Source organism: Triticum aestivum, chromosome 3A (genome assembly GCF_018294505.1).
Source record: "Triticum aestivum cultivar Chinese Spring chromosome 3A, IWGSC CS RefSeq v2.1, whole genome shotgun sequence".
Lineage (NCBI taxonomy): Eukaryota > Viridiplantae > Streptophyta > Magnoliopsida > Poales > Poaceae > Triticum > Triticum aestivum.
In genome coordinates, this window is record NC_057800.1 from 659,225,454 (window position 1) to 659,250,826 (window position 25,373).

Consider the following 25,373-nt stretch of genomic DNA (forward strand, 5'->3'; position numbering starts at 1 on the left):
TATATGAGTGAGTGTATGCGCGTATGTATGGGCGCTTGCGTCCGTATTGTGTTAAAAGAATAGGGAATTGCTTTTTTTTTCCAGCATTGTGTTACATATCATGTAGTCTAGTTCCGTTTTTAACCGGGACCCAACTAAATTTCTGGTTCAATAAAAAATCAGTTCTGATTCAGTCATTTCAGAAGACCCTTTTTCTTCTTCTTATAATCTTATAAAAATGTTATGCGTCAGATCTGGCCGCCTCCATTCCCCTTCTTCCCCAACCGAGCGCATCCATTCCCCTTCTTCCCCAACGAGCGCCCCCCCTCAGATCCGCCCTGTTTCGTCATGGGACTGCGATCTTCTGCGGGTGGGAGTGGGCGACGAGGCTGCAGGATCGGAGGAAACCCCTAGCCAGCCGTGTCGGCTGCGACGGCGGCCACGCCCGCGGGCGCCGCTCACCTTCCTGGAGGCGCCGGTCAGGTCCTGCCCCCTACCCCCTCCCCCCTTTGTCTCCCGAGTGAAATCCACAACATTGTTGGGCAGCGGCGACGCCCAGGGCGTCGTAACCTTCTTGAAGGCGCTGTTATGGGAACAAAGATGGGTTGCGGGCTTCGTTATGGTGTAGGTGGAGTGTGTCAGCGGCGGAAGCGTGTCTCCAGCGGCGGCGGTGTCCCCTGGGCGTGTGGTCAAGCTGGTTTGGTGCTCTTTGTTGGGCTGCAGGGCTCCTCCGGCGCCCATGGATTCTCCAGGACGGGAGGGGATAGGGTTCCCCTCCTTCAGTGGCTGCTCTTCTGCTCTTCGAGCGAGCTGAAGACTTGGTTTTGGGCCTTGCTGCTGCCCTTTTGTGCATTCTGACAGCTCGCCCCTGTTTCATGCCCGGACTCTTGCATTTGGCGTTGCTCTGTTTCTGGTAATTCGTCGTCAGCAGGCTGGGAACGCCTGGTTCTGCCCCTGTGGTTGCATGCGATGCCATTCATGCAGGTTCTAGGGTGAGCATGTCCATCGCTCATCGGTGCGGCGCCTCGAGCCAGGCGAGGAGGCAGGGGCCTTCTGTGACGATGGATCTGGATGGATGTGTCTCCTTCAAGCCCAGGCGTTTGGCAATGGCGTGCTTTGCTCTGTCGTCGGTGCTCTTTCCTGAGCCATTTAGCGTTTTGTGCCTTGGTTCTCGGCGTGTATGGGGTTCCTGACATCTCTAGCTTTGTGTTCCATGTCCATCTTCTAGCTAGCTAGTTTGTTGTTTGCCTCTGTGAGCTGCTCCTAGGCGCCCTTGTATCTTTGCCGTTTGTTTTCTTTCCTTTTAGTTGGAGTGTGGTTGTATTTCAGAGCTGTAATCCTAGCCGGTTGATGGCTTCGTTAATTCAAAATACGTTTCAAAAAAAAAATCTTATAAAAAAGAGCGCTGCTACGCAGACGACGATGCGCGAACGATTTGTGCACGACGCTGCACATCAGGTCGTCCATGCATGTCATCGAAGTCCAGTGAACGGCTGGATGTGGCATCGTCCAACTGTCGTGCGATCGATCCATCGTCTGCACAGCATTTCCGTATAAAAAAAACCCGATCAGTTCGGTCTAACCAAACGCGACCTAGCTTTAGCCACGGCCTTGTCTTCTTATTTACGGGCCAGTGCCACCGCAAACCCACACGTTCGCTCGGCCTCCTTTCCCCCTCGCCGTCCCTCCCTCGCTCAGACCGACGAGCACCGCCGCCTCCCACCAGCATCTCCTGCCGCCGCCGCCTAACTCCCTCCCTGTGCCGGAGTCCCAGCTCCCCGCAGCGTCTCGTGTTCCGCCCCTGCAACGACTCCAGCCCCCGACTGCACAGCCCTCCTTCGAACTCGACATCGATACCAACCCTATCGGCACCGGCGCCGGCGAGGCGAGGCGAGGCGAGGCGACCATCCGGGTGTCACTTTCCCGAGGTTTGCGGGCGAATCCCTGTCTAGATAGCCGCCTAGCCCTCTCCCTGCGCCGTTGAGAGCGAGGAGGGGGAGGCGATGGGGACCATGACGATCGGTGCCAAGTACAAGACCACGCTCAGGGACCCCGGCCACGGCGGCGTCCTCCGCATGGTGCGTTCCCATCCTCGCTCGCCCGCTCCCCACCCACCCCATTCGCACCTCCCATCCGAAACCCCCCTTTTGTGTTGGCCTTGGTTCTGTTTGGTTGGCTTGCGCCGGCATTGCTTTTGCTGCTCGGTCGTCGAGGCGTGGTTGCTCGGCAGGGGGCTATCGGTGTTGAGGTGACCAACTGATTGATCCAGAGTAGGTTTCTGATTGGACGCAAAACAGAACAAATTGAAGCATGCTGCTGCTTACTAGATCGGCGTGCGTGTGCGTGTGCGTGTGCCTGTGCTTTCCTCATTGTTGTATGTATACTGCACCCAACATTCGGGTTTAGTCGTGGAACAGAGTAAGTCTGATCCGCCGTAAGTTAGCATTGCGGTTGGAGTGAAAGGATTGTGTGTCAAGCCCGGTGGTGCCTCCTTTGCCTTTAGTGGGAGCCAATTTGTGCCCCAAGTAGGAACACCCAGTTTGCTTAATGAAATTGGGGGCTCAACACATGCTATAAAAAATCCGCTTGAGGCAGTTGTTTGGTTCGTGATTGCATTGTTTATGTATGATGTTCCTAGTATTTTCATTTTTCATATTTGGTGCTGATGCAATCTTACCGTTGCTTGCAAGTGATCATAATGGGCTTCTTTGTTCTTGTAATTGCAGAGTGAAGACAAGTTAATATTTACCCCTAATGATCCACGCTCACTAATGAAGCTCAATGTTGATTTCCGAAGCATCAAAGGTGCTTGTCCTTTGTCCATATGCAGCGCTGGTTTCATAATCATAGCACTGAGGGTTGTACAAAATTGAAGTACTGCCATTGTTCTCCTTGTTCTAATGTGTTAGGAAACTACTTAATTGTAGATAGATGGGAATTTACTAGGTGTGGTTTGCGATTTGCTGTGGGTTTGTTTGAAATGATTCAACAGAATGGAGAACATATACATCCAAGATTACATATTCAGAATACATACGTCCAATATTACATATTCAGCTCATCAGCTGTGCCAGAGTAGGCCATGCATGTTGGTTGATGAGAATTGATTTCATGGTCATTACCAATATGCTTGATGGTAACTTTGTAGCTTCTTCCTACATGTGCTTCAGGCCACAAGTTTAACAAGGTAGATGGCAGCAAACCAACGCCGCCATTATTGAATCTTTCAAAAGATTCTGACAAGGTATGATCAATTAATTAAATATAAACATCCTGTTGAGTTTTGGTTGATAGGCATATGTATGCTCTGCATTTATTTCTGTGACTGAGAAGATTGTGATTTCTGTGCTTTTTTCAGGGGGGAGGCTATATTTTTGAGTTTGACAATGTTGGTAACCGTGATTTGTGTCGCGACTTTGTAGGTAATGTTCAGTAAATGTTTCTAATAGGCATGTCATTTTCTGCCATCAAATAGATCACATATTATGAACAAATACATCTTTTGAAAATGATTATTCTTGTTAGACTGAGTATATGCATTTTTAATGTTACTTTTGGTCCTTGCTTCAATATTTTGATTGTGAGTTTCACCTCTAGTCTACACAATTATTGCCAACAAAATATAGAACTAACTGGTGATGTTGTCCTTTCAGCTAGGGTTTTAGGCAAACATCAAGGTACTGTGCCTGCTAGAACAAATGTACCTCCAGAAAAATCAGCTGTGTCAACTGGTCCAGAACAGCTCAGTTCTGCCGAAATGGAACGGCGGATGAAATTGCTACGAGAAGACAGGTAATATCTGTATTTCAAACACCCTGCATGATTCTTCTGCTGACAGCAACATGGGGTATTGATAATAATTTAATACTAAACTGCAACAGTGCAAGCTGTCTTGCTCTCTTTAGTAATTTTTGCTGAGCCCTTATGTGCTTGTGCTTTTCAATTGATTACCTGATTCTTATTTTTTTTCTTGTTAAGTATGCATTTGGCTTTTGTAGGTTCACTTATTCAAAGATGATACTAAAGCTTCACTTTTAACTGGTCTTTACTGGTCTGTTTCATCAGCATACAAATCTGCGCAACATTACATAATGAAGCTGGTGGCATAGCTTCTAGATTGAAAATGATATGCCTTTTATGTGTTGTAACTGTAGAACTTTGAAAGAGCCAAAATAAAGTGCAGATGCCAAAATGTTTTCACCTATCCATTTTTTGTATGGGAATGTCATTCAGATATATTTCCTAGCGTACCTGAACTTGCTTGGGACGAAATGCTACCGTTGTTGGTGTAATGTCATTCGGTTATATTTTATTAATAGATCACGTCAGGAGCATGTTGATGCTGTTAGGTTAACAGATCTGTGTAGCTGTAGGGATGAACATTTAATCTTCCTATGTTGTTTTAAGAGAATGATACAGACAGAGTTTCAGACTATCATAGCCAACCAGAGGAACACAGTTCTGTTGTATTATTGTCTTGTTGAACCTTCTCTGTTTGCAGTGAACTGCAGAAGTTACATAAGAAGTTTGTGCTTGGCAATATTCTGCAAGAGTCTGAATTTTGGGCAACAAGAAAGGTAAAAACTACTGTGCATGGATACAATTTCTGTTTGTTTTGTAGTATATTCTTATTCCGTTGCAACCAATACTTATTTAAGTCCTGCAGAATTTACTTGACGATGAAACAAACAAAGCATCAAAACAAAAGCCAGGTTTCAAAAGTGCCATGCTAGCTGATGTTAGGCCATCAGCTGATGGACAGGTATGCTATGGGCCTATAGTCATTGCAAGCCTATGTGGCAAATTATGATAGTTTATGTAGTACATGGCTGTATCCTATCACTTATTGACTTCACTGAATGTTGGTTATCTTAATTTACTCATTTCTGATTTATGTGTATCCTTCCACAGACAAACAAGGTTACTTTCAGTCTGACTACTGAGATTATCCATCAGGTACATTGTTTCTACCTTGGTAATGAATTATCATCTAAAGCAGGTCTACCTGCTAGCATCATTTGCTACTTCTTCAACCATCATAAATGCAGCTATGCATTCATCTAAATGCTGGTCTGCCTGGTAGCATCATTTGCAATATTTTTAACTGTCATGTGCCGTGCTATGTACCTAAAAAAGGTGTAATACTATGGTTGATGGAATTTCTAAACAGTTGTGTTGTTTAATGGTTTCACTTCACCAACTATTTATTAGCACCTATTGCATTCTGTGTAAGGAGCAACACCTCACTTGTTTTCTTAGGGTCATGTACTGACACATGGTCCTAGACTCCACGTCATCCTCACTGGGTGGTATTTTACAAACTGTAACTCTTTGTGATGACACAGTTCTATTTTTCTTTTCTTCTTCAGTACTTGACATACATATAGAATGGTAGGATCCCTTGTCAAGCCATTTTTATGCCATGAAAAATCTAAATATGCCATTTTTACTGCATGAAAAATGTAAATTCCACTATGTTTAGCTATACCTGTTCAAAAACTTCGAGTGGGCTACTCAAACGCATTCTTGCATCTATTAGTCTGGATAATTGAAGCTATGCTCAGGATTGGCCTGTCTAGACTATCAGGCATTGTAAGCCTGTCCTGGACATAGTTACTTGGATTGCAGGTCACTGTCCTATTCACGATGTCAGGTCGAGCACCCTGTATTCTTGTGATCTGGTTGTCCACCAGGAAGCTGCTGGTCATGACCCCATGCAATAGCAATGGGACAAGGACAGAGTGGAAGAGAGAGATTGAGAGGAAGTGAGCTAGTCCCACAGCCCACTCCCTTCTCATTCTCTTCCTTATTCCCTTCTCTGAATACATTTAGATTGTATCGATGTATTATCTGACTCTTAGGGTCATCGACCTGGATTCATCGGGCCACATTCATAATCAGTGTCGTGAAGAACATTGCCCCTTTTGACTCACATGGGTAGCCACCTATGACTTTACTATGAGTGAGGCCACACCGTCGTGACCGCATTTCTTGACCCGGTCGAACAGGCTTATTCTGGTCCTTGGGCTGGGCTACATCTGCTCAGTAATACTAGTTTACCTGGCATACATTATTAACCATGTCAATGCTAAACTCCGAGATTGTTTATTGGATGTTGAATAAGTCTTGAAAATCAGTTGTTATGAATATGATATATTATTTGCGGTTTTGCAGATTTTTGCAGAAAAGCCAGCCGTGCATCGGGCATTTTTGGATTATGTCCCGAAGAAGGTAAGATAGTGCATACTTGTATATACTATTTTCATGTGCCTTACCAAGGCTTTAGGAAGCTTGAGCTTAAGTTGAAGTTAGTTTATACTATATCTGTGTTGGCATAAAGTGGATTTGGATTCTCATTTTGCTCTGTTTTTCCTTCATCTCCCATGACTCCCAAAAAGTTGTCAGAAAAGGATTTTTGGACAAAATACTGTAGAGCTGAGTATCTACTTAGGACAAAAAATACTTTAGCGGCAAAAGCTGAAGCCGCTGATGATGAGGAATTAGCCATGTTTTTGAAAAATGATGATATACTTGCCAAGGAGGCAAAGCTCAAGGTATAATTCTGGCTGTTTATTGTTGCATCCTGCATATTTTGCAATACAAGTTTCCTTCAAAAAATATTGATGTCTCAATTATTGTTTACAGATAAAACGAGTTGATCCAACATTAGACATGGAGGCAGATGCAGGGGATGACTACATCCATCTTCCGGTGTGTTTGTGTTCTTGCTACTGTTTTGTTATATCTACAAGTTCACAAAGACAAGTGGTTTATCCGTTTCTCATAATGAGCAACTTTGTCTGCTATTTTGATCACAACCTCATGTAGTGCTTAGTCCTATTTTGAAAAATTCATATCATTATTCTTTCGGGCATCTAGGATCATGGGGTTCTCCGTGATGGCAGCAGAGAGACAACTGATATTGATAGCGAGTTGGCTAGGAGAACACTTTCTCAGGATCTGAATCGGCATGCTGCTGTTGTTCTTGAAGGGAGATCAACAGGTGAAGTTTGGACTCAACTCAAAAGTTTTCATGCTGTCTCTTTAAGTTTTTGTATACTGAAGTTGATTGGTCAAGCATGCTATTACTATTATGAGATGATACTGATATGCTAACAGCCTAACAGTTCTCCTGCGACTACACTTCTACTGGCTTCCTGTTTGTCTATCTAACACTTTCCTGAAAAGAATGCACCGACAATTGCACAAATCAACCGTCCTATACTGCTGGTTGGTTGCACACTGTAATGCTCTAGTGTAGTACCTTCTCCGTGCTGGTGTACTTTCCCCTTCACATCAGAGGAATGCCAATCATTTCTACTTTGCATTTGCTCATTGCTGTTAATAACTTAGTATTAATGCACCATATGGTTTCAGTGCGTAAGGTGATTGTATGTGTTATGCGTCTTTTTGCAGATATTGAATCAACTGATACGAAGACTGTGGCTGAAGCACTTGCAAGGTCCAAGAAGGGTTAGTAATTATATCGCTGTGTGCATCTTTTCTCACCCTAATTAGTTCCTTACTAGGCTGATGAGTTATGAACTGCAGAACCACCTCCTAGCTCTGCTGCTGATGATGCTAGTCATGAGAGATTGGTAAAGGTGGCCCGCATGACTGAGATAGAGGATCTGCAAGCTCCACGAAGTCTCCCATATGCACCACTTTGTATAAAGGTAATAGTTGGTTCATATGGCTTGATATAATATATTACCTCCGTCCCAAATTAGTTGTCTTAGATTTGTCTAGATACGGATGTACCTAACACTAAAACGTGTCTATATACATCCATATCTAGACAAATCTAAGACAACTAATTCGGGACGGAGGGAGTATCAACTACAGTAATACTCCCTCCGTTTGGAATTACTTGTCGCAAAATTGGATGTATCTAGACGTATTTTAGTTCTAGATACATCCATTTCCAAGACAAGTAATTCCGAACGGAGGGAGTATATCGCAAGATTATGGATTCTCACGCCTTTCTTGTCTTCATAGGATCCTCGAGAATATTTTGATTCTCAGCAAGCAAATGCTCTGAGACCTTTAGGTAGCAACGATGGAAGAAAGGCCCGCAGCTGCAGCCTGAGCACCGATGATGCATTCCGTCATTTAATGGATCAAATATCTTCTGTGAAAATGAACTGTCCTGTTGTTCAGTCAGATGTTGCTCTAAAGGTAAGCAGTTCTACTTGAACCTGATACCAATGTTCTATAATAAACTTTACGGGGATTAGGTCCTGTTTCCTTGAAAGATGCATGTCTGTAGATATATCTGACTTACTCCCTCCATTCCAATGAATAAAGCATGCATGCATTTAAAAAATGATCTTCAACAATAAATTAGACAAACTAAATGTGCGTTATGTGCAACAAAAATTATACCGTTGAATTCGTATTCGAAAGAAGTTTCCAATGGTATGATTTGTAGGTTATAAAAATTATATATTATTGGTCTAATTTATGGTTAAAGTTGGATTTGGAATGTGTGTGCGCCTTATTCGGTGGAATGGAGGGAGTAGTACTATCTCGTAAGCAAAATTGTTGGTGTACTAAACCCCCCTCCCCCCCTCTGCACATTGGTCTATTACTCTTTCATTTCCTCTGTCATGGGGTTACCTCATCCAGTGTAGGTGAATCTTGTTTCCTCTGTAAACGGGATGGTGGTTCTTTGTGTGTTAGAGTACGTAATGGGCCTAATGGCCTGGGCTGGAGGTATAGCCCGTTAGTCTTAGGGTTAATTAGAGATAAGGGTCGTTTGCTTAGGGGTCAAGTAAGCCTTGCTTAGGGGGCCTTTTGCTCACGGCCGGGCAAGATGGAAGGGATTTCCTTCTTAATTCTTGCTTGATTAGATTGATACATCTCCTCTCTTTATATAGAGAGGTTTACTTGACTCCCAAGCAAGGCTTACTTGACCCCCTAAGCAAGCGATCCTTATCTCTAATTAACCCTAAGACTAACGGGCTATCCCGCCAGCCCAGGCCATTAGGCCCATTACGTACTCTAACACTGTGTCTGTACATATTTTACTGGAAGAGAATTTGCTCTTCCAAAACCAGTGAAGAAAATTTGCATAGGACTAACCAATCAGTTCCCAACCATTTCTATGGACACAATGATAGGCCCGACATTCTAAATGCTACAAACACTTCTACTATGAGAAAAGTTGATGTTTGTGTAACTGTTTTATATATATGACTAACTTACACCTTATCTGGTCCACAATTTTGCATTGCCAAAAAAGAAACAGTATCCATTTTGAAACTGGTTTACCTTTGTTTGTTTTGTTCCAATTCTTAATGTTGGATTGTCATTTCATCAACATCCCAATACTCCCAGTTACCTGAATACTCCAAGTTTCCCTTACAAACACACGTTTTGGATGCTGTATTGCTGTGGCTTCTCTATTCTTAAGGTATTAAATTGCATGAGCAGGAAAACCTAACTACCTACATGGTATGGGCCTAGGTTCTTAGCGAATTGAATGAAGGAATTTCACGTTCACGGAGGCTTAATCTTAAGAATCCCCAAGACAGTCTCCTTGGTCGTCTTCCTCACCGAACACGAGAGGAACTTATGGATGTGAGATACTGCACCTATTTACCTTTTATCCAGAAGCTGTACTGTACTTCCAATTTTTTCTAGAATGTTTTCTTTCCGGACTTATCTTAATGTACCTTTATTTATTTATTTATGTATATTTGTCCGACCATTCTAAAATCATCTTATCACTGCACTCGAGATCTTATTATACATCTTGTATTGACAGAGTTTATTGTGACTGTCTATTTTGTTAGCATTGGACGGCTATCCAGGAGTTGCTGCGCCATTTTTGGTCATCATACCCAATAACAACCACAGTCCTTAGTAATAAGGTGTATTGTCACTCCTATCTTGTCTGTACTATTTTCTAACCCACAAATAGTATTTTGGTGGAAGTTGCTAAATGTAGCTCAGTGGCGGGGTGACTTTTGATTAAACAAATGGTTACTGAAATGTAGTTTCCTGCTTCAAGATGAGAACAATACCAGTGCATGTTATACATGTGAATAATAACTAATAAGAGAGCAAGTAGAAATTATCAGTTAATAATGTTAGTGGTGGAGTTTGATGTGTTGCCAACATGATGGTTGTCTCTTTCCTTGCTATCAGTAATTATGGAAATTAACCACCACCAGGTTCTTCTTCTCCTTTATTATTATATTTTTGGCTGTCAAAATGTTGCATTTAACTACCCAATTTGTTTTTAGCTTTTCTCATACTACATTAATTCTGTTAACAGAACCAATTACTGAAAAATAGCAGATGTTAGGATTGTGTTATACAGTCTAGTATTGGTATATTTGTGTATACAGTGTAATAGTAAGTCAAGGATGCCCAGATTGATGGCTATGTTCTGTGGTTTTGTCACTAATTTATAATCTAGATACCTGGTAGGACTGCTATATGGTAAGCTATCTTAAACAATTAAAACATCCAGACCATTATTGCTTAGATGTTTACGCACTTCTCCGGTTGTTCCACAGGTTCAACGGCTGAAGGAAGCAATGACACAGATATATCAGAAGTTACAGGTTAGTCTTCCTCAGCACAGTTGATATTTGGAATCTAATTATAACTGAATTGCCTTTGATTATATTTGTATATACGCATCGTGTGTGCAACTTCATACGTGCAGGATATAAAGGAATCAGCACAGCCTGATGTACGACATGAAATATCTCAACTCGTAAAGCCCATGACACAGGTTCCTACCATTCCTTACTGTTGTGCTTGATTACATTACCCAATGAATTATCTGAAACTTGGAGAAAACTATCCACCTATACCTTTTGTCATGATTTAGCTATACATTTCCATATTTGCAAAGCAGAAGCATATGTGTGAGAGCAAATATTTGTATTGAATGCTCATTTGCTGGTTTTCATGCTCATTGGATACTTACTTCCTTGCTGTTGATGTCATAAAACACACGAATACCATTCTTCTTTCAGTAATTTTCAGCAAGCTGATTATATAATTTCCAGGCGCTGGATGCTGCATTCTACCATGACCAGCAGCAGAAATCTTCAAAGGCCGGTACCGGGAGCAAGCCCAATGGGTTTTGAGCAGAGAAAACCCCCCATAAGGATTCAGCCTGATTACTGCTAGAGCGTGAGGGCTACCACGCCGGTGAGCTCTAGGCGGCAATGATGCCGTGTTGAAGAGGCTTTGATTTTGCCGTGTATTAATTATTAAATACACGTGGAACATAATAACATGCCTACTTGCAAATTTTGCCCTGGACATCTCGCATTCCTCCCCTCCTAGCTGTTTCAAGATAGAATCATCATTCTGGTTCTTCGTTGTGTTTATGGATGTCCTATTTCCCCTGCAGTGGCGATGTGCAAATGGTTATAAATAAAGAAAATCCTGATGAAAAGATAGGTATACCATGATATATCAGCAATTTGCTCTTGCGAACGAATGCTTGTTTTGTTCCATGTTAAAAAAAATAGGCATTATAATGTAGTAGTAGCTTGTAACGTGCATCTTCTTCTATGGGTATTTTAAAAATTAATGTGCTGGATTGCCAAAAAGAGAAGTGTTGGTACGAAGAAATAAAATTGTGTTTGATGATAAATGCAGTTTTCATGTCAATAGTTGTTGCATGGTACTCCCTCTGTAAAGTGATCTAAATGCGGAAGTACCTTCCTACACCTAGTAGGAGCAAATGCTCCTGGTGTGAACAGTAAAATCACAAAAAAAATCTGAATTTTTTTTCGTGACGTACTTTCACAAATGTTATGTGCATGCAAAGTTTCATTGCGAAATCACATTGGTGAAAGTTGTGCCAGAAGAAAAATAAAATCAGAGCTTCAAAATTCTTTTGTAAGTAACATTTTTAGAGCATTGATTTTGTTTCTTTACCACACCTTCCACCAATGTGATTTTGCATGCACAACAAACATTTATAAAAGTACATCACAAAAAAAATTCATAATTTTTTGAATTGTTTTGATTTTACTGTTCACACCAGGAGCATTTGTTCCTAGGTGTAGAAACTTTACAGAGGGAGTGAGGGAGTACCTCTAATAGTTACATTAAGTTTGCCTGGTAGGGCTGTTGTCATCAGACCATTCTAGAACCGATGGAGCAACATGGCGCGAAGGTGTGATGTTGGCGTCCTTGTGGCTGAAACTGGTTCCGTGGAAGTGGCATGCTGCCACTAGGATTTTGCCAACGCCAGTTTTTCAAGGGAAAAATGGAGCGGTGGTGGTGGGAGTGGGAGTGAGGCCAGTTATTTCAGCAGAGGAAAACAATACGCTGTAGAACAACCAATGGAATAAGTTCACTTCGAATTTAAGAGAGAAAATAATAACTCACAAGAGAGTGAGTTCAGAAAAAGTATACATACAGAGAGAAATGGAAAATAGAAGCAAAAGCAAAAGGAACAAATATTACACACGCCCAGTGGGACTCGAACCCACAATCGCCTGATTAGAAGTCAGACGCCTTATCCATTAGGCCATGGGCGCTTTTTGATTAAATCGCACCCAAAATCTATTGGTTTATCTTTCTTTTTGGGGGTAAAAGATATTTTTTTTTTTGCGAGAAGGGGTAAAAGATAATTAAGGAAAGAGCAGCGTGATGCGTCTCCGAGCTGCTTTAGGGATTGCATAGGAATATTCACACGTTGCAAGCCAACATTTCTTTTTGCGAGTAGCAAGCCAACATAATTTCATTTCAGGTCACCAATCTTCGCCGGAGGAGAACAAAACGTCTACGGTCTCTGGGTGGGTGCAGCCTATGATTATCCCAGATGATAAATGTCACACGTATGACACAAAGCATTCTGTCCCTGACAGTTTTTACAATAAAAAATAATATGTTGCCATCTAAAAAAAATACGGGAATTTGCCATCTAAAAGTAAGTTGTCATCTTCGTGTAACTAAACTTGCCAAAAAAAACCTTTCGAAGTTGACATGTGTTCGTGTCACATGTGTGGCACTTATCAGGGTTCATGATCATTTTTTTTGGTGAATGCAACATTGTTACCTTAATCCATTCTATTTTTTTGCGAGAAACTTCCAATCTATTCATTTTCAATCACGGCAGTACAAAGAACAACAGAGGTAATAAAAATTACAACCATGTCCGTGGACCACCTAGCGACGACTACAAGCACTGTAGCGAGCTGAAGACGCGCCGCCGTTATCGCCCCTCCCTCACCGGAACCGGGCAAATCTTGCGGTGGTAAACAGTCGGAAAGTCGCCGTGCTAAGGTCCCATATGACCAACACACGAGATCAGCAACCATCATCGATGAAGAAAGTCGTAGATCAGAAGGATCAAACATGTAAACACCCAAACGAAGACGAACAAAGACCGGATTCAAACAGATCCACCAAAGACAAGCACGGATCGAATCCCACGAGATCCGACGAAGACATGCCTCCACAAGTTGTCTCCAAGATTCTTGACAATCTTCACAAACCCTCTAATTCTTGACAGCGAGTTTGTGAAGATTGTCATGATTTTGCCTAGCTCATCTCCAAGATGGTCGTGAGGGACGGTAACACTAGTTGTTTTCACCACTTTGTTGCTCATGTGGTATTACTGGCAAAGAATGTTGACAATAAGGTTATATGTCAATTTCCAGAGAGAGGCAACATTACTTGAACCCCTTACATAATAAAATAAAATAAAAAGGAATGTGGTGTAATCTGCAATGGATTCGTGAAATACTCGACAACCAAAGCCTATTATGGAACAGATACTGTTGAGTATTGTTGCGTGAGTGCAAAATCCAAAGGCAAAATGCATGTGAGGATTCCTTGCTAAAGTGCCTTTATTTTATAAAGTTTGGTAAATATTTCACGCCGGGTGACCGGCTAGAACCTGCGCCGGTGTCTCTGCACGTCGCCCTTGTGCACGAGGCAACGTCCTCTCATGCGGGCCCAACCTTATCCCTTCTCGCACCGCCTGCCCCTTCCTTTTCTTATCTCTTCACCAAAATGGCGTCAACCTCTCGTTCTACTTTGCCTCATTTCTTTGTATCTGATTACTCAAAAAAAAGAAAGAATCTTTGTATCTATTCCCCATCATGCCCAACCTTTGTATCACCTCCCCCCCTTGGTGGTCGTGGTTGCTGCCATTGAAGACACGCGATCCGCGACGGGCCACGCGCCCTCCCTTCTTTCTGCCATGCAGTGGTTGTGGCTGCCGCCGACCTTCTCCCTTCCGCCCTGCGGTGCTGTGACCCGCCATGGTCGGTACCCACCCCCCTTCTTTCTGCCCTACTGCCATCCCCTCCTCTCTTCTCCTCATCTTACGACCAAAAGGTTGCGACCATCGATTGCCGGTGTTGCAACCATGGATGTGAGAGCTCCAACTGGTGTCTAGGGGAGCCACGACCATGTAAGACGAGCGTGGTGATTGCGGGGGGCTAGGACGACAGCCTTGGTCCAAGCGACACCGCGCATTGCTACAACTAACATCGTGTGTTGCTACCACGGGTGTCACGCCTTGCTACAATCGACGTAGTATTTTTTGCTACATTTTGCTACAACCGGCTTCACGTTTTGCTACAATCGGGTTCATGTTTTGTACAATCAGGATCACATGTTTACTACAACCGGCACCGCACCAACCCCCGGGGGAGGTTGCGGACCGGTGCCCAACTAACAGTACAATAACGGACCAACACCCACCAAAGATGCAAGGCGGGCACCACGGGAGGATGCAACCGTCCGGCGAGGTTGCTACGCCCGTGCTAGTGACGCTATAACGGCCACACGATGCTGGACAATGGCGACCTCGTGCTGCAACGGATGCGGCCAGGGTTGTGACGATGACCACATGATGCTGGGACGGCAACAACCCCATGCTGCAACAGACGCGGCCAGTGTTGTGACGATGACGACCTCGCGGCGCCGCCGACGACCTGTTGTGGTGGGTTCATGCGACCAACCGAGGGTGACCCCCAGGCAGCCGGCGAGCGAGGGTGGTGCAGGTGGCCGAGAACAAGCGGGGGCGCTGCTCTCTCTTCCCTTCCTTTTCCTCTTCTTTTTTATTCAAGCATGTTGTAAGGTGGATCAAGGAATTGTACGATTAGGAAAAACACAGATCGTGTGGCGGGGGAGGGGGACTGATCTAGGCTGGCGTACGGTCGACCGGTGCCTAGCACCGGCCATAATGTTTTGCAACTCAGAGTTGGAGATGTGTTATGCTCAAGTCGTAGGGCTATTCCATACTAGTACAGCAGTTGTTGATTCACCGTAGACAGCTGTGAATTAAGACAATGACACAAAATAGTTTATTTGGAATCATAACACCCCACCATTTTAGCCAGCCACCGTGAGACGACACTAGTATAGCACGTAAAAAAAAGTTACGTAAAATCACTTCGTGAATAGCATTGCTCCAAGTTATTTCCCGTCAACAACCCATCCATCGCCACGCTCCCTCTCATCTCCTTGATCGCCGGTTGCCCTTCCCGAAATCACCACTCCGGCCGACTGCATCTGCGCAGATGCAGCTGCGCCAGTTCTGCCGCTCCGCCTACCAGAAATGGCGCTCGTCGCCGCCCAGATCGACCACCTCCGCGCCCTCGTCGCGGCACCTCGCCCGCGTCCGCACCTACCAGCTGACCTGCCTCCCTCCGCCTCGTTGTCCGGCTACCCGACAGCGACGAGGACGACGATTACTGTCCGGCGCTCCGCTGCTACAACGAGGAGTACCACTACGAGGACGGGCAGGAGGGGAGCGAGGAGGATGCCGTGGCGTGGATCTGGAACGCCGGATCTGCCTCCTCGAGAACGGACGAGATAGGGATGTAGGTGAATCGTCCATGGAGGAAGAGAATGCTCCCCACCTGTATGCAGATGGGGCATTATCGCTGGACTTGGCCGGACAGGAAACAAGCTGATTTTGTGCTGACAAGGCGTCACATGAGGAGACTGGAAAAAATGCAGACGAGGCCTTGCTGCCGGACTCGCCAAGACTTCCTCCAAGTTCGTGGTGTTTAAGGTATGGCGATCTTTGTGTCACTAGTCGGTCGTTACCTTTAGAAATTGTTACCGAGTCGTCGATATTGCTTACTGTGCTTTGCTTTAGTCTGATTCTGATAGGTTCAAGCATTAGAAAGTTTATGAAACAGAAGCATTGGTGGATCGTTAGATTTTTGATATGGAGCATATGTGCAGATTCGCTGATCTTGCAAGATCCAAATACACAAATACAATCTGTCATCTCTTGGATAGGTTTTGCCATAGAAGTTTGGTATGATTGTCGTTGAATGTTGCCACGGAATTTGTTTCTGTTAATGCTCTGACCTAGCCTTGGTTGGAGCTGATTTTGGTGCATGCATGGAGATGAGTTCTGGTACATTTTTGCTACCAGTTTACTTAAAATAGCTAGGATTTCCATCGAACAGTATCTGTGTGATGGATCTTTTCAACTTTGTTTGCTATTCAATTAGGTGCAGATTTTGTGAGATAATCTCGTCCTAACATGTCTCTGATTTTGGTTTTGTTTTTTTCCTGTGGGTTTCAGGAAAGGAGGGCAGGTTCGTAGGGGGTTAACAAGCAAGGTGATGCTATTGTGTCTATTATGTGTAGTTTGTTTCAGAGAAGTCGCGCTGATTTCTCTCGATATTTGTCTATTTGCAGAGAAGTTGGTCAAAGGCAGGCTTCAGTTAAGACTGATTTAGAACCGGATGAACAATGCCAACATTGCATAGTTGTATGCCATCTAGGGCTGTCTCAATTTCATATCACCCGGAGTTGTCTAATGTCTCGGAATATGCTGATCTCCGGAGGTAATAAATTTTACATTACTTAGCATACTTAGATGAAAAGTTAAATCATGCATGTGTTCGGAAACCAAGTTCAAAATCATGATGTGTTATCGGTTCCTTTAATTTCTAAGTTGTGAGCTCTTTTTTGGGAAATACTTGGGTTTGCTTGATTTTCGTCTTCCTTATGCCTTTGGTCATCATAGTAATATATATTTTGTCTCAATTCATGGACATTCAACTATGATATCAAATAATTCTTCACTTATTGGTCGATGCATTTGTTAAATTGTGTTGACTCATTTTGCTCATAGCAATGCACGGGCATTGTCCTAGGGCGTGTTTGTTTGCCCGCATTAGGCCCAACCGGGCCCGCGCGAGAAGAAAATTGTCCGTTTGGTTACATGTGTTCATTGTTTGGCCTGTTTGGCCCGCATCACACGATGTTTAAAGCACCACCAGCCAGGCTCGCTAGGAACCTCAGAATTGGCAGTTTTTCCATGGCCAGGCCCGCGGGATGCACGTGGTCGGCGGCGGGTGCACGCGAGGAGCCATGCTAGAAACTTCGCGTTGTTTCCCTAATCGTCGACAATAATTATCCTCACCACTCTCTCTCCCCTCTCTCCATTCTCCCGCTGTCACACCGGGGGCGGCGTTCAGCGGATTGGAGAACAGCAAGGCAACCACCGGCCTCCATCACCGGCATCAGAAACATCACCCCTAGCACTTCGGCAGTGGCGGTAAGCCCTATTTTCATCTCCTCCCATACCAATTCGTATTCGATCCGCGTTCAGATTCGGTCCGTGTAATCCATCCACGTTCAGATTCGGTCCACGTAATCCATCCGTGTTCTAGGGGAATGGGGAATCGGGGTAAATAGCCATAGGATTGTTCAGAACTTCTTCATGAGTACTAAGTAGCGATGGATTTTAGGGTTCTGATCCGGATTGAGTACAAGGGGAATGGGGATTCGGGGTTAATCTTACACAGTAGCTTTAAATCCTAGCCGCGCCGACCCTGGAGGCGCTTGGAGCGGCGGTGCCCCTCGGTCTTGTAGTTGTCCTCTAGCTCGACCGTAGCATGCACTGTCTCGTCATCCTCACTGCCGTCCAGATCTATTCGCATACTATGGTGGGCTAGCTCCGGCGCCCTGACCACCATCGCCACCGCTTCCTCCTCCGGCTCCAAAGTGATGACCTCCGACGCCACCAACGTCCTATTCCAGAACGCTACGGCACGCTGGTCTTGAGGAGCTCTGTACTCCTTGTACTTGGCCCATCTTGCGCTCCGTGCAACATCTCGGAGTCGGGGTGATTCATGGCCTAGCGCAGGATGTCGACTGACATAGCGCCCTTCACTGGGTCAGGAATCAGCGTCTTCAACTCCTCCCTCATCGATGTTGGTGAAGTTTGAGCACACTTCAATGGTGTTCTCGAACTTGGTGTGGTCACCGAGCGAGCACCCGAGGAAGAATGCCCTCCATCTAATGCCCCAGGGGAAGGGGTTGGAGTTCATGGCGATGGAGAGGTGGTAGAGGAGTAAGAGACATAGAGGGTTAATTGAGTGCGGTGGTGGGTAAATATAGGGGCTTGGGCGATAGGATTTAATACCGAACAACCTTTGAACTTTGTGTTGTTCATAATGCAGATCGAGACGGAGAACAAGGGCAAGGAGGTGGTGTCGGCAATGGAGAAGGGCGAGGAGGTGGTGTCGGCAATGGAGAAGGGCGAGGAGGTGGTGCCGCCCTTGGACGAGGTGCCGCTCACGGACGGGGATGTGGTGGTGGAGGAGCCCCACAATGGCAAGTGCCAGAACTATGGGCACTACCATGAGGTTGGGCCAACTCACTTCTGCAAGATGATCCTTGCCCCGAAGATGGAGTGCCTGCCTATGCCCCTGGACTTCACAAAGCACTTCCCCGCCGTGCGGACGGAGTTCAAGCTGAAGACAAACACCGACTGCGGATGGAGGGTCACTGTCCGGCTGATGAACGACCGAGTCACCCTCGATCGGGGTTGGGCCCCCTTCGCCGTCGTCCACCAGATCAAGATCCGGTTCATGGTGACCTTCAAGTTGCTGGTTCCCGACACCCCGAAGCTGACCGTCTTCAACGACGACGTCATTGAAGTGGTGACCAAGTGTGGGAGGCACGACAACGCCTTCGCCGTGAACGTCTAGGAGACCTCTTTGTTGCACATGCTGGTTTGGTTAGGACTATGTCGTACTGGTTCGGTTAAAAACTGCTTAGTCTAAGTGTCATGCTATGTTGAGAACTGCTTGATTTGGTTTAAACTTATGTTTATATGATATCTATTTGTGTGTCTTTGGTTTGTTCTGCCTGCCTAATGTGCTGGTAACCTCACCACCTCCATGAGGAGGTTACCCATGGGGCTTGTTTCGTTTAGTGATTAGTCCCACATCGCCTGGCTACGCAAAATGGGGTCGGGCGCTTGGCTATTTAATAGGATGTGGTGCCATTCGTGGAAGGGCATCCAAATCCTTGGTGAGCCCAACGCAGGCTACCCTTTCGGTATAAACTGAAAACCGAATCGAAAAAGGAAATATAAAAACACCAAAATTTACTAACCGAAGTTTGGTTTATACCAAATGCCCAGGCTGAGTCGTGGGAGGTGCCCAACAAGAACGCACGGGACCGTCGAGCTAGAGCCATGAGGGAGGAGAAAGGGGATCGATTGCCCAAGCATTGCTGCTCACACGTGACCCCTGGTAAGCCCCAAGACCCTTTTTCTTACATATGTGTTTAATGTCAGATGGTGGGGAGGGTTCTGGTACGGCTCGAGTGGCGGGGTGGCTAGAGAATTCATCGCCATGCTAGTAGTAGTGGATATTAGGATAGATCTCACAGTTGGTTTTAAGTCGTCCCTAAGGCGTCGCCTAGGGGGGCGTCGACCTTGCCTTATACACATGCTTAAGGCGTCTGCTTAGGTCATAGGGCGTCCAAGTCATCCACCTAGGCAAATCTGGATGCCTCGGGTAGGGGCAAGGGCTTTAGGCGGGAAACAGAGTCTTGGGCGGGAACCAGAGGCTCTCGCGTGCCAACAGTTACGAGCAGGGGAATCAGAGAGATCGAACCAGTTTTCCCCCACCTGAACCTTTGGTGGCGGCTGGAGCTGCAAATCGAATCTGCCCCACCTGACAACTTCTCCTCTCAGGCGGATCCCCCTCCTCTTCAGTAGATCCTCCCCCCCTCCTCTCTTGTAGCTTCTCCCATCCTCTCTGGCAGATCCTCCTCAGCTCCTCTTCTCCAGGTCAGCATTGGTTTTACCTCACCCCTACCAAATTCTACTCTATTCAGCTGCTTAGAACCCTCTAAGGCGTCGCTTGCCTTATGCCTTAGCGCATAGGCGGTGAGGCACCCCCAGCGCCTTGCCTCGCCTTACCGCCTTAAAACATTGGATTTCACGCGTTACGACGTGATCTTGTTAGATGATGCGATCTCATGCGAGTAGAGGGTGTGGATCTTCGATGCCATGATGTGATTTTTCCCTTTTTTGTCAGTTATTTCCATTTTTTTCTTAACCAATTTAGGAACAAAATTATAGTCGACTCAAAATATGGGAAAAACTAAGGAGGCATCTAACAAGCGGTCCATGGCGCACGCCCAGAAAAGGAAACTTGTCCCCCGCGTGGTCCCCATGAGATAAAAATGGAAATTTTCCACCAACTACACCACCTGGTCCTCCCACACGTGTTAGCCCCGCCTAGCTCCCTGCAGTAAATGTGTTTTTTTGTTGTGCCTGTAATTCACGTTGTTTCTGTCTTTGGAATCAATCCATGGGCTCTTTGAAACTAGGCCCCATCTGTATATGTTTCGACCAACATTTCTCCAAACCAATTTTGGTGTTACGGAGCCAAATTTAGTAATGAAGGATGCAACTTTTTGAAACCAACTTTGGTGCTACGAGAGCCAACTCTACATGTTGTAACTTTAGTGCTACATGAACCAACTTCCTGTGAGGTTGTAACTTAGCAACCATGGTGACCAGCTTCCTGTGATGTGGAACTCCGTATGTTGCCCTGGCAACTGTCTAACAGTTGATGTGCAATTTCCCCCTGTTCCCCTAGATGTGTAGTTTTCACTGCTCGCACCTAGCCCAAACTACCCCTACTAGTGAGAAGTGTGACTTTGTTCATTGTCCTCAGCCAACTGTGCATCACTCAGTGTGCAACTTTTCCCTCTAGCCGTGGATGTGCAGTTTTCACCTGGCACTCTGCCTCAACTACCCTACCAGTGAGATGTACAACTTCGTCTGCTACCCCTGTTAATTGCTTAGCAGTCGATATGCAACTTCCCTCCTACCCGTGGTTGTATAGTTTTCACTATTGGCACCCCTCCCCAGCTACCCTGCCAGTGAGATGCCCAACTTCATTTGTTGCCTCGACCAAATTCCTAGCATTCGATATGCAAATTCAACTACCGCCCCGGTCGACTAGCAGGCTAGGGAAGGAGATGGGTGCTGATTTGAGACTCACCCCGAGAGTTGGGATAGGGATAAGATGTTGGATGGCCAGAAGGAGCATATCTAGGCAAGTAACATGCACGTATCCTTGTACTGGACGGGCAACTTGAGCATGTTCCCATCCAGCAGGCCCTCGTCAAACCCTAGCTTCGTCAGCGTCAGTGGACCACAAGATCAAGCCATCATGGGCTGACCTGAGCACCAATCTCCCGTGGAACGCCTATCCCCAAATCAGTCGGCATCATTGTCGCTGCTGCTACCACGACCGTCTTCTCAGGACACCACCACAACCATGTAGACATGGGACGCCATGGCCTTCAACCCACATCAGGATGCTGCTTCGCTCTCGAATCTGAATCTTCCTTTGCAGCGGAATCCAACATCCATAGACATAAGAATAGGGTAGTGATCAGAGGCAACCGAGGAGAGGGCTGAGAGGAGGTTGTCACGGTACATCTCATCCCAGTGGATAGAGCCTGACTAGTGATTGGCCAAATCCCTGCAAAGGTGGAGCCAATCTAAAGTGGGTAATATTCTTGCGTAGCTCCTGTGCAGGAAGGAACTAGCCCTTTCGTTCAATCAGGCATATGACAACCTCCCCCTCCCTGCAGCGGAAGACTGGCTACGTTTTGAGATGAAGAGGAAAGCCCTGAACCTCGCATCGCTGGAGCACAGGATTGCTGGCAGAGATCTCGCATTCACTGGTTGCAGGAACGTGGCCAATTCCCATTTTTGCCACATCTAGGTTAGTAAATGGAGGAATATTCTCACACCTTCAGCACCGCAGCGATGCTGCTTCCTCAATAAGATACGGAGGCTTTGGCCAAGTCTTACTATGAGGAGATTTTGGCACCCGCGTCTCCCGCCCACACGCTGTTGATCCCTGTACCGCCCCCTTCCCACGGCATTGACCGAACTCGACCTTCCCTTCTTCGTTCTGGAAATCTAGAATATGCCATTAAGGACCTCCGGCAGACAGGGCACCGGGCCCTAACGCATTCTCGACACCATTCTACCAAAAGTTTTGGCAGATCATCAAATCTGGTGTTATCACCGCTATTGACCTGTGATTTTACCTTGTTGGCTCCACCTGCTCAACCAGGCCTCCCTGGTCCTCCTCCCCAAGTGAGATGCGGCTATGAATTCGGGCGACTTTCAACCGATTAGCCTCGTTCATAGCTTCCCAAGCTATGTTGACCGAACTCGACCTTCCCTTCTTTGTTCTGGAAGTCTGGAATATGCTATTAAGGACCTCCGACGGACAGGGCACCGGGCCCTAACGCATTCTCGACACCGTTCTACCAAAAGTTTTGGCAGATCATCAAATCCGATATTATCGCTGCTATTGACCTGTGATTTTGCCTTGTTGGCAATTCCCACCACCTGCTCAACCGGGCCTCCCTGGTCCTCCTCCCCAAGTGAGATGCAGCTATGGATTTGGGCGACTTTCAACTGATTAGCCTCGTTCATAGCTTCCCAAGCTCCTCGCCAAAGTCTTATCAAATCGGTTTGCACCTTGTTTGGCTGAGCTCATCTACGCCAATTAAATCGCCTTCGTCAAAGGCAGGGTGATCCTAGATAATTTCTTCTTAGTTCAACAATCCGTGAAGCTCCTCCACCTGAAGAAAATACCATCGATCTTGCTTAAGCTTGATAGTTCGAAAGCATTCGACTCGGTGGCTTGGCCTTTCTTCTTGGAGGTGCTTCGTCATAGGGGTTTTGGCTACAAGTGTATTTCCATAATTGCGACCCTTCTCCGCACCTCCTCCTCGTAGGTTCTGATCAATGGTAGCCCTTTCAGCCCTATTGTGCATGATCGCAGCCTGCGGCAAGGTGACCCCATATCTCCCCTATGCTTTTCGTTATTGTTATTGGTATGCTCGATGCTCTCCTCCGGAAGTTCAATCGGGAGGGGATCTTCCTACCCCTCTTCCATTGGGGCATTAAGCATTGTGCTTCCTATTTGCAGACGATGTGGCACTCTTCCTATGACTAATCTACGCATGATCTGGTCGGTGCCCGCTTCCTCCTTGAGATCTTCAAAAATGCTTCAGCTTTGAAGGTTAATCTTTCTAAGAGCGCGTTGGTTCCCATTCGCTGCCAAGGAATAGACATACAATGCCTCTCCGCGAAATTCCCTTGCCTAGTTTCCTCCTTCCAGATTAAGTATCTGGGCCTCTCGATGTCCCACTCATGGCTCCACAAGGCTGACCTCTTACCCCTTGTGGAATTATTTTCCAACAAGCTCCCGGCCTGGAAGACGGTCATGATCCCCACTACCGGGCGCATCTTCCTCATGAACTTGGATCTCACTGTGCTGGGAATTTACCACATGCTTGCTCTTGATGTTCCACCATGGGTCCTCAAGGCGGCGGACAAAATCCTTCACGGATTTTTATGGGCAAACTCGTATTGCACCAAGGGAGGGCAATGTTTGGTCCCTTGGAAGAACGTGTGCACCCCTTTGCACCTTGGGGGCTAGGTATGCACAATCCGAAGAACATCAACGGTGCGCTTCACACTAAGTGGCTTCGGATGGCAAAAACCTCCAATCACATCCCCTGGTCTGTTGTTGACCTCTCTGTCTCAGATGAAGACACGGCCACCTTCAGGGCCTTGTCTTCTCTTGTGGTTATGGATGGGACCTATTCATTCTTTTTGCATGACAATTGGATTGATGGATCGAGCATACCTATGCTGGCGCCGGACCTAGTGGTCGTTGTCCGCCCCCACGCTCTTGCTTGCCACACGATCAATGATGGCATGGCAAACACATCTTGGGTAAGTGACCTCTATGGCCAACTATCTGTGGCGACGATCGTACAATTCCTTGAATTATGGTTGAAGATCTCCGGTACGGCCCCGTCTACCGGCCCGAACTTGTGGTCTTGGAAGTGGACAGCTTCTGCTGAGCACTCCACTAAGCCTTCCTACATTGTGACGTTCGCTGGCCGCATTGAGTGGGGCTGTGGTGAGCTCATCTGGAAGCCTGGGTCTCATATGAAGTTAAAGTTCTTCGCGTGGCTGGCCCTTTGGGAACGGTGTTGTACCTCGGATCGCTTGGCAAGATGGAGCCTCTCCCATCAGGCATTTCCCCCCTTTGCAGGCAATAAGATGAGTCAATCAAGCACCTCCTGCTATGTTGTGTCTCTGCGCGGGAGGCCTGGTACGACACTCTCCAGTTGATTGGCATTGCTCACCTCGCACCCACAACTGACGACTCAATCCTCGAGTGGTGGTCTTACTGCCAAACTGCCATTCCCCCAAAGATGAGCAAATGCGTCAATCCGGTGATCCTTTGCTCCCTAGGATGCATTTAGCCCGAGCAGAACCGGTGAGTTTTCAAGAACCGTTCGTTAGGCCCTATGGCTGTGATAGAGAAGATCCCCGAACATTTTCGCAATTGGCGGAAGGTGGGTAACGGTAGTCTAAAGCAAGTAGTCCCGTTGCGTGTCGACGCGGATGGCCTGAGCTGCCTCTTCCCCACACCCCCCTGTACGGTAGCACTTGTAATCGTCACTGCTTTCCTATCATAATATGTAGGCACTCAGATCTCCTGCGTGTTCTGGAAAAAATGATGGGCAGTTGGAACCAAGCCAAGGCTAGCCATAGGCCTTCATTACACGTATCAAGTTCTGCGTCTAGCGGGGAGAAATAGTTGTAGAGCCAGCAGCAAGCCGCCCTGCTCTCCACGAAAGAGCTATCTACGTCGAGCTGCACCCATCCTGGTTGTGAGCCACACCACCTTGGCCTCTCAACATGAGTACAAGCAGGCTACCTATTTTAAGCTTAGTGACCTGCTTCCCTTTATTCAAGTCTGCATGTGGGTGTTCATTAATAAGCAGGATGGACTCCATGTTGCTACACAAAAAAGTGCAACCGCATGCAAAGGCATTGGCTTATTCTGTGTGATTTTCATTTCGCACAAACCAAAATTTCCGCAAGAGCATGAGCAACATTAAGGCGTTGTTCAATGCACAATGGCCGAAGAAGGTGCATAATCCATTCATGTCCATTAACACGCATCAGTTCATCTGCTGGTAAGTCCCAGTACTAGCTCATCATGTGCCATAGTTCACGCATATGCAGACACCGATATAGGGCATGCAGGGCGTCCTTTTCCTCCACACCACAC

General features: G+C 46.2%; 2 protein-coding genes and 1 non-coding gene across 4 annotated transcripts; 2 read left to right on the forward strand and 1 right to left on the reverse strand.

Moving 5' to 3' along the window:
- The first annotated feature begins 1,621 nt into the window (after window positions 1-1,621).
- Window positions 1,622-11,446, forward strand: LOC123063007 (general transcription and DNA repair factor IIH subunit TFB1-1). Of its 2 annotated transcripts, XM_044486712.1 has the most exons (20): window positions 1,623-2,057; window positions 2,706-2,784; window positions 3,150-3,223; window positions 3,338-3,401; window positions 3,633-3,771; window positions 4,481-4,556; window positions 4,646-4,741; window positions 4,891-4,935; window positions 6,154-6,210; window positions 6,378-6,533; window positions 6,625-6,690; window positions 6,859-6,982; window positions 7,396-7,452; window positions 7,531-7,655; window positions 7,978-8,157; window positions 9,448-9,561; window positions 9,777-9,854; window positions 10,506-10,553; window positions 10,658-10,726; window positions 11,007-11,446. In XM_044486712.1, the coding sequence occupies exons 1-20, from the start codon at window positions 1,983-1,985 to the stop codon at window positions 11,085-11,087; spliced, it is 1,803 nt and encodes a 600-aa protein (XP_044342647.1). In that variant the 5' UTR covers window positions 1,623-1,982; the 3' UTR covers window positions 11,088-11,446. The 2 variants fall into 2 exon arrangements, 1 of the variants encoding a protein (XP_044342647.1); XR_006430013.1 differs by lacking the exons at window positions 10,658-10,726; window positions 11,007-11,446 and having other exon boundaries at window positions 1,622-2,057; window positions 9,415-9,561.
- Window positions 11,447-12,424: 978 nt separating this feature from the next.
- On the reverse strand, window positions 12,425-12,497 carry TRNAR-UCU (transfer RNA arginine (anticodon UCU)). The gene has a single exon. It is a non-coding gene; the product is annotated as a tRNA-Arg (tRNA).
- Window positions 12,498-15,354: 2,857 nt separating this feature from the next.
- Window positions 15,355-19,160, forward strand: LOC123058991 (uncharacterized). The gene is made up of 4 exons (XM_044481656.1): window positions 15,355-15,991; window positions 16,517-16,553; window positions 16,633-17,497; window positions 18,405-19,160. Exon 4 carries the CDS (start codon window positions 18,444-18,446, stop codon window positions 18,933-18,935), a length of 492 nt encoding a protein of 163 aa, XP_044337591.1. The 5' UTR covers window positions 15,355-15,991; window positions 16,517-16,553; window positions 16,633-17,497; window positions 18,405-18,443; the 3' UTR covers window positions 18,936-19,160.
- Window positions 19,161-25,373: the final 6,213 nt, after the last annotated feature.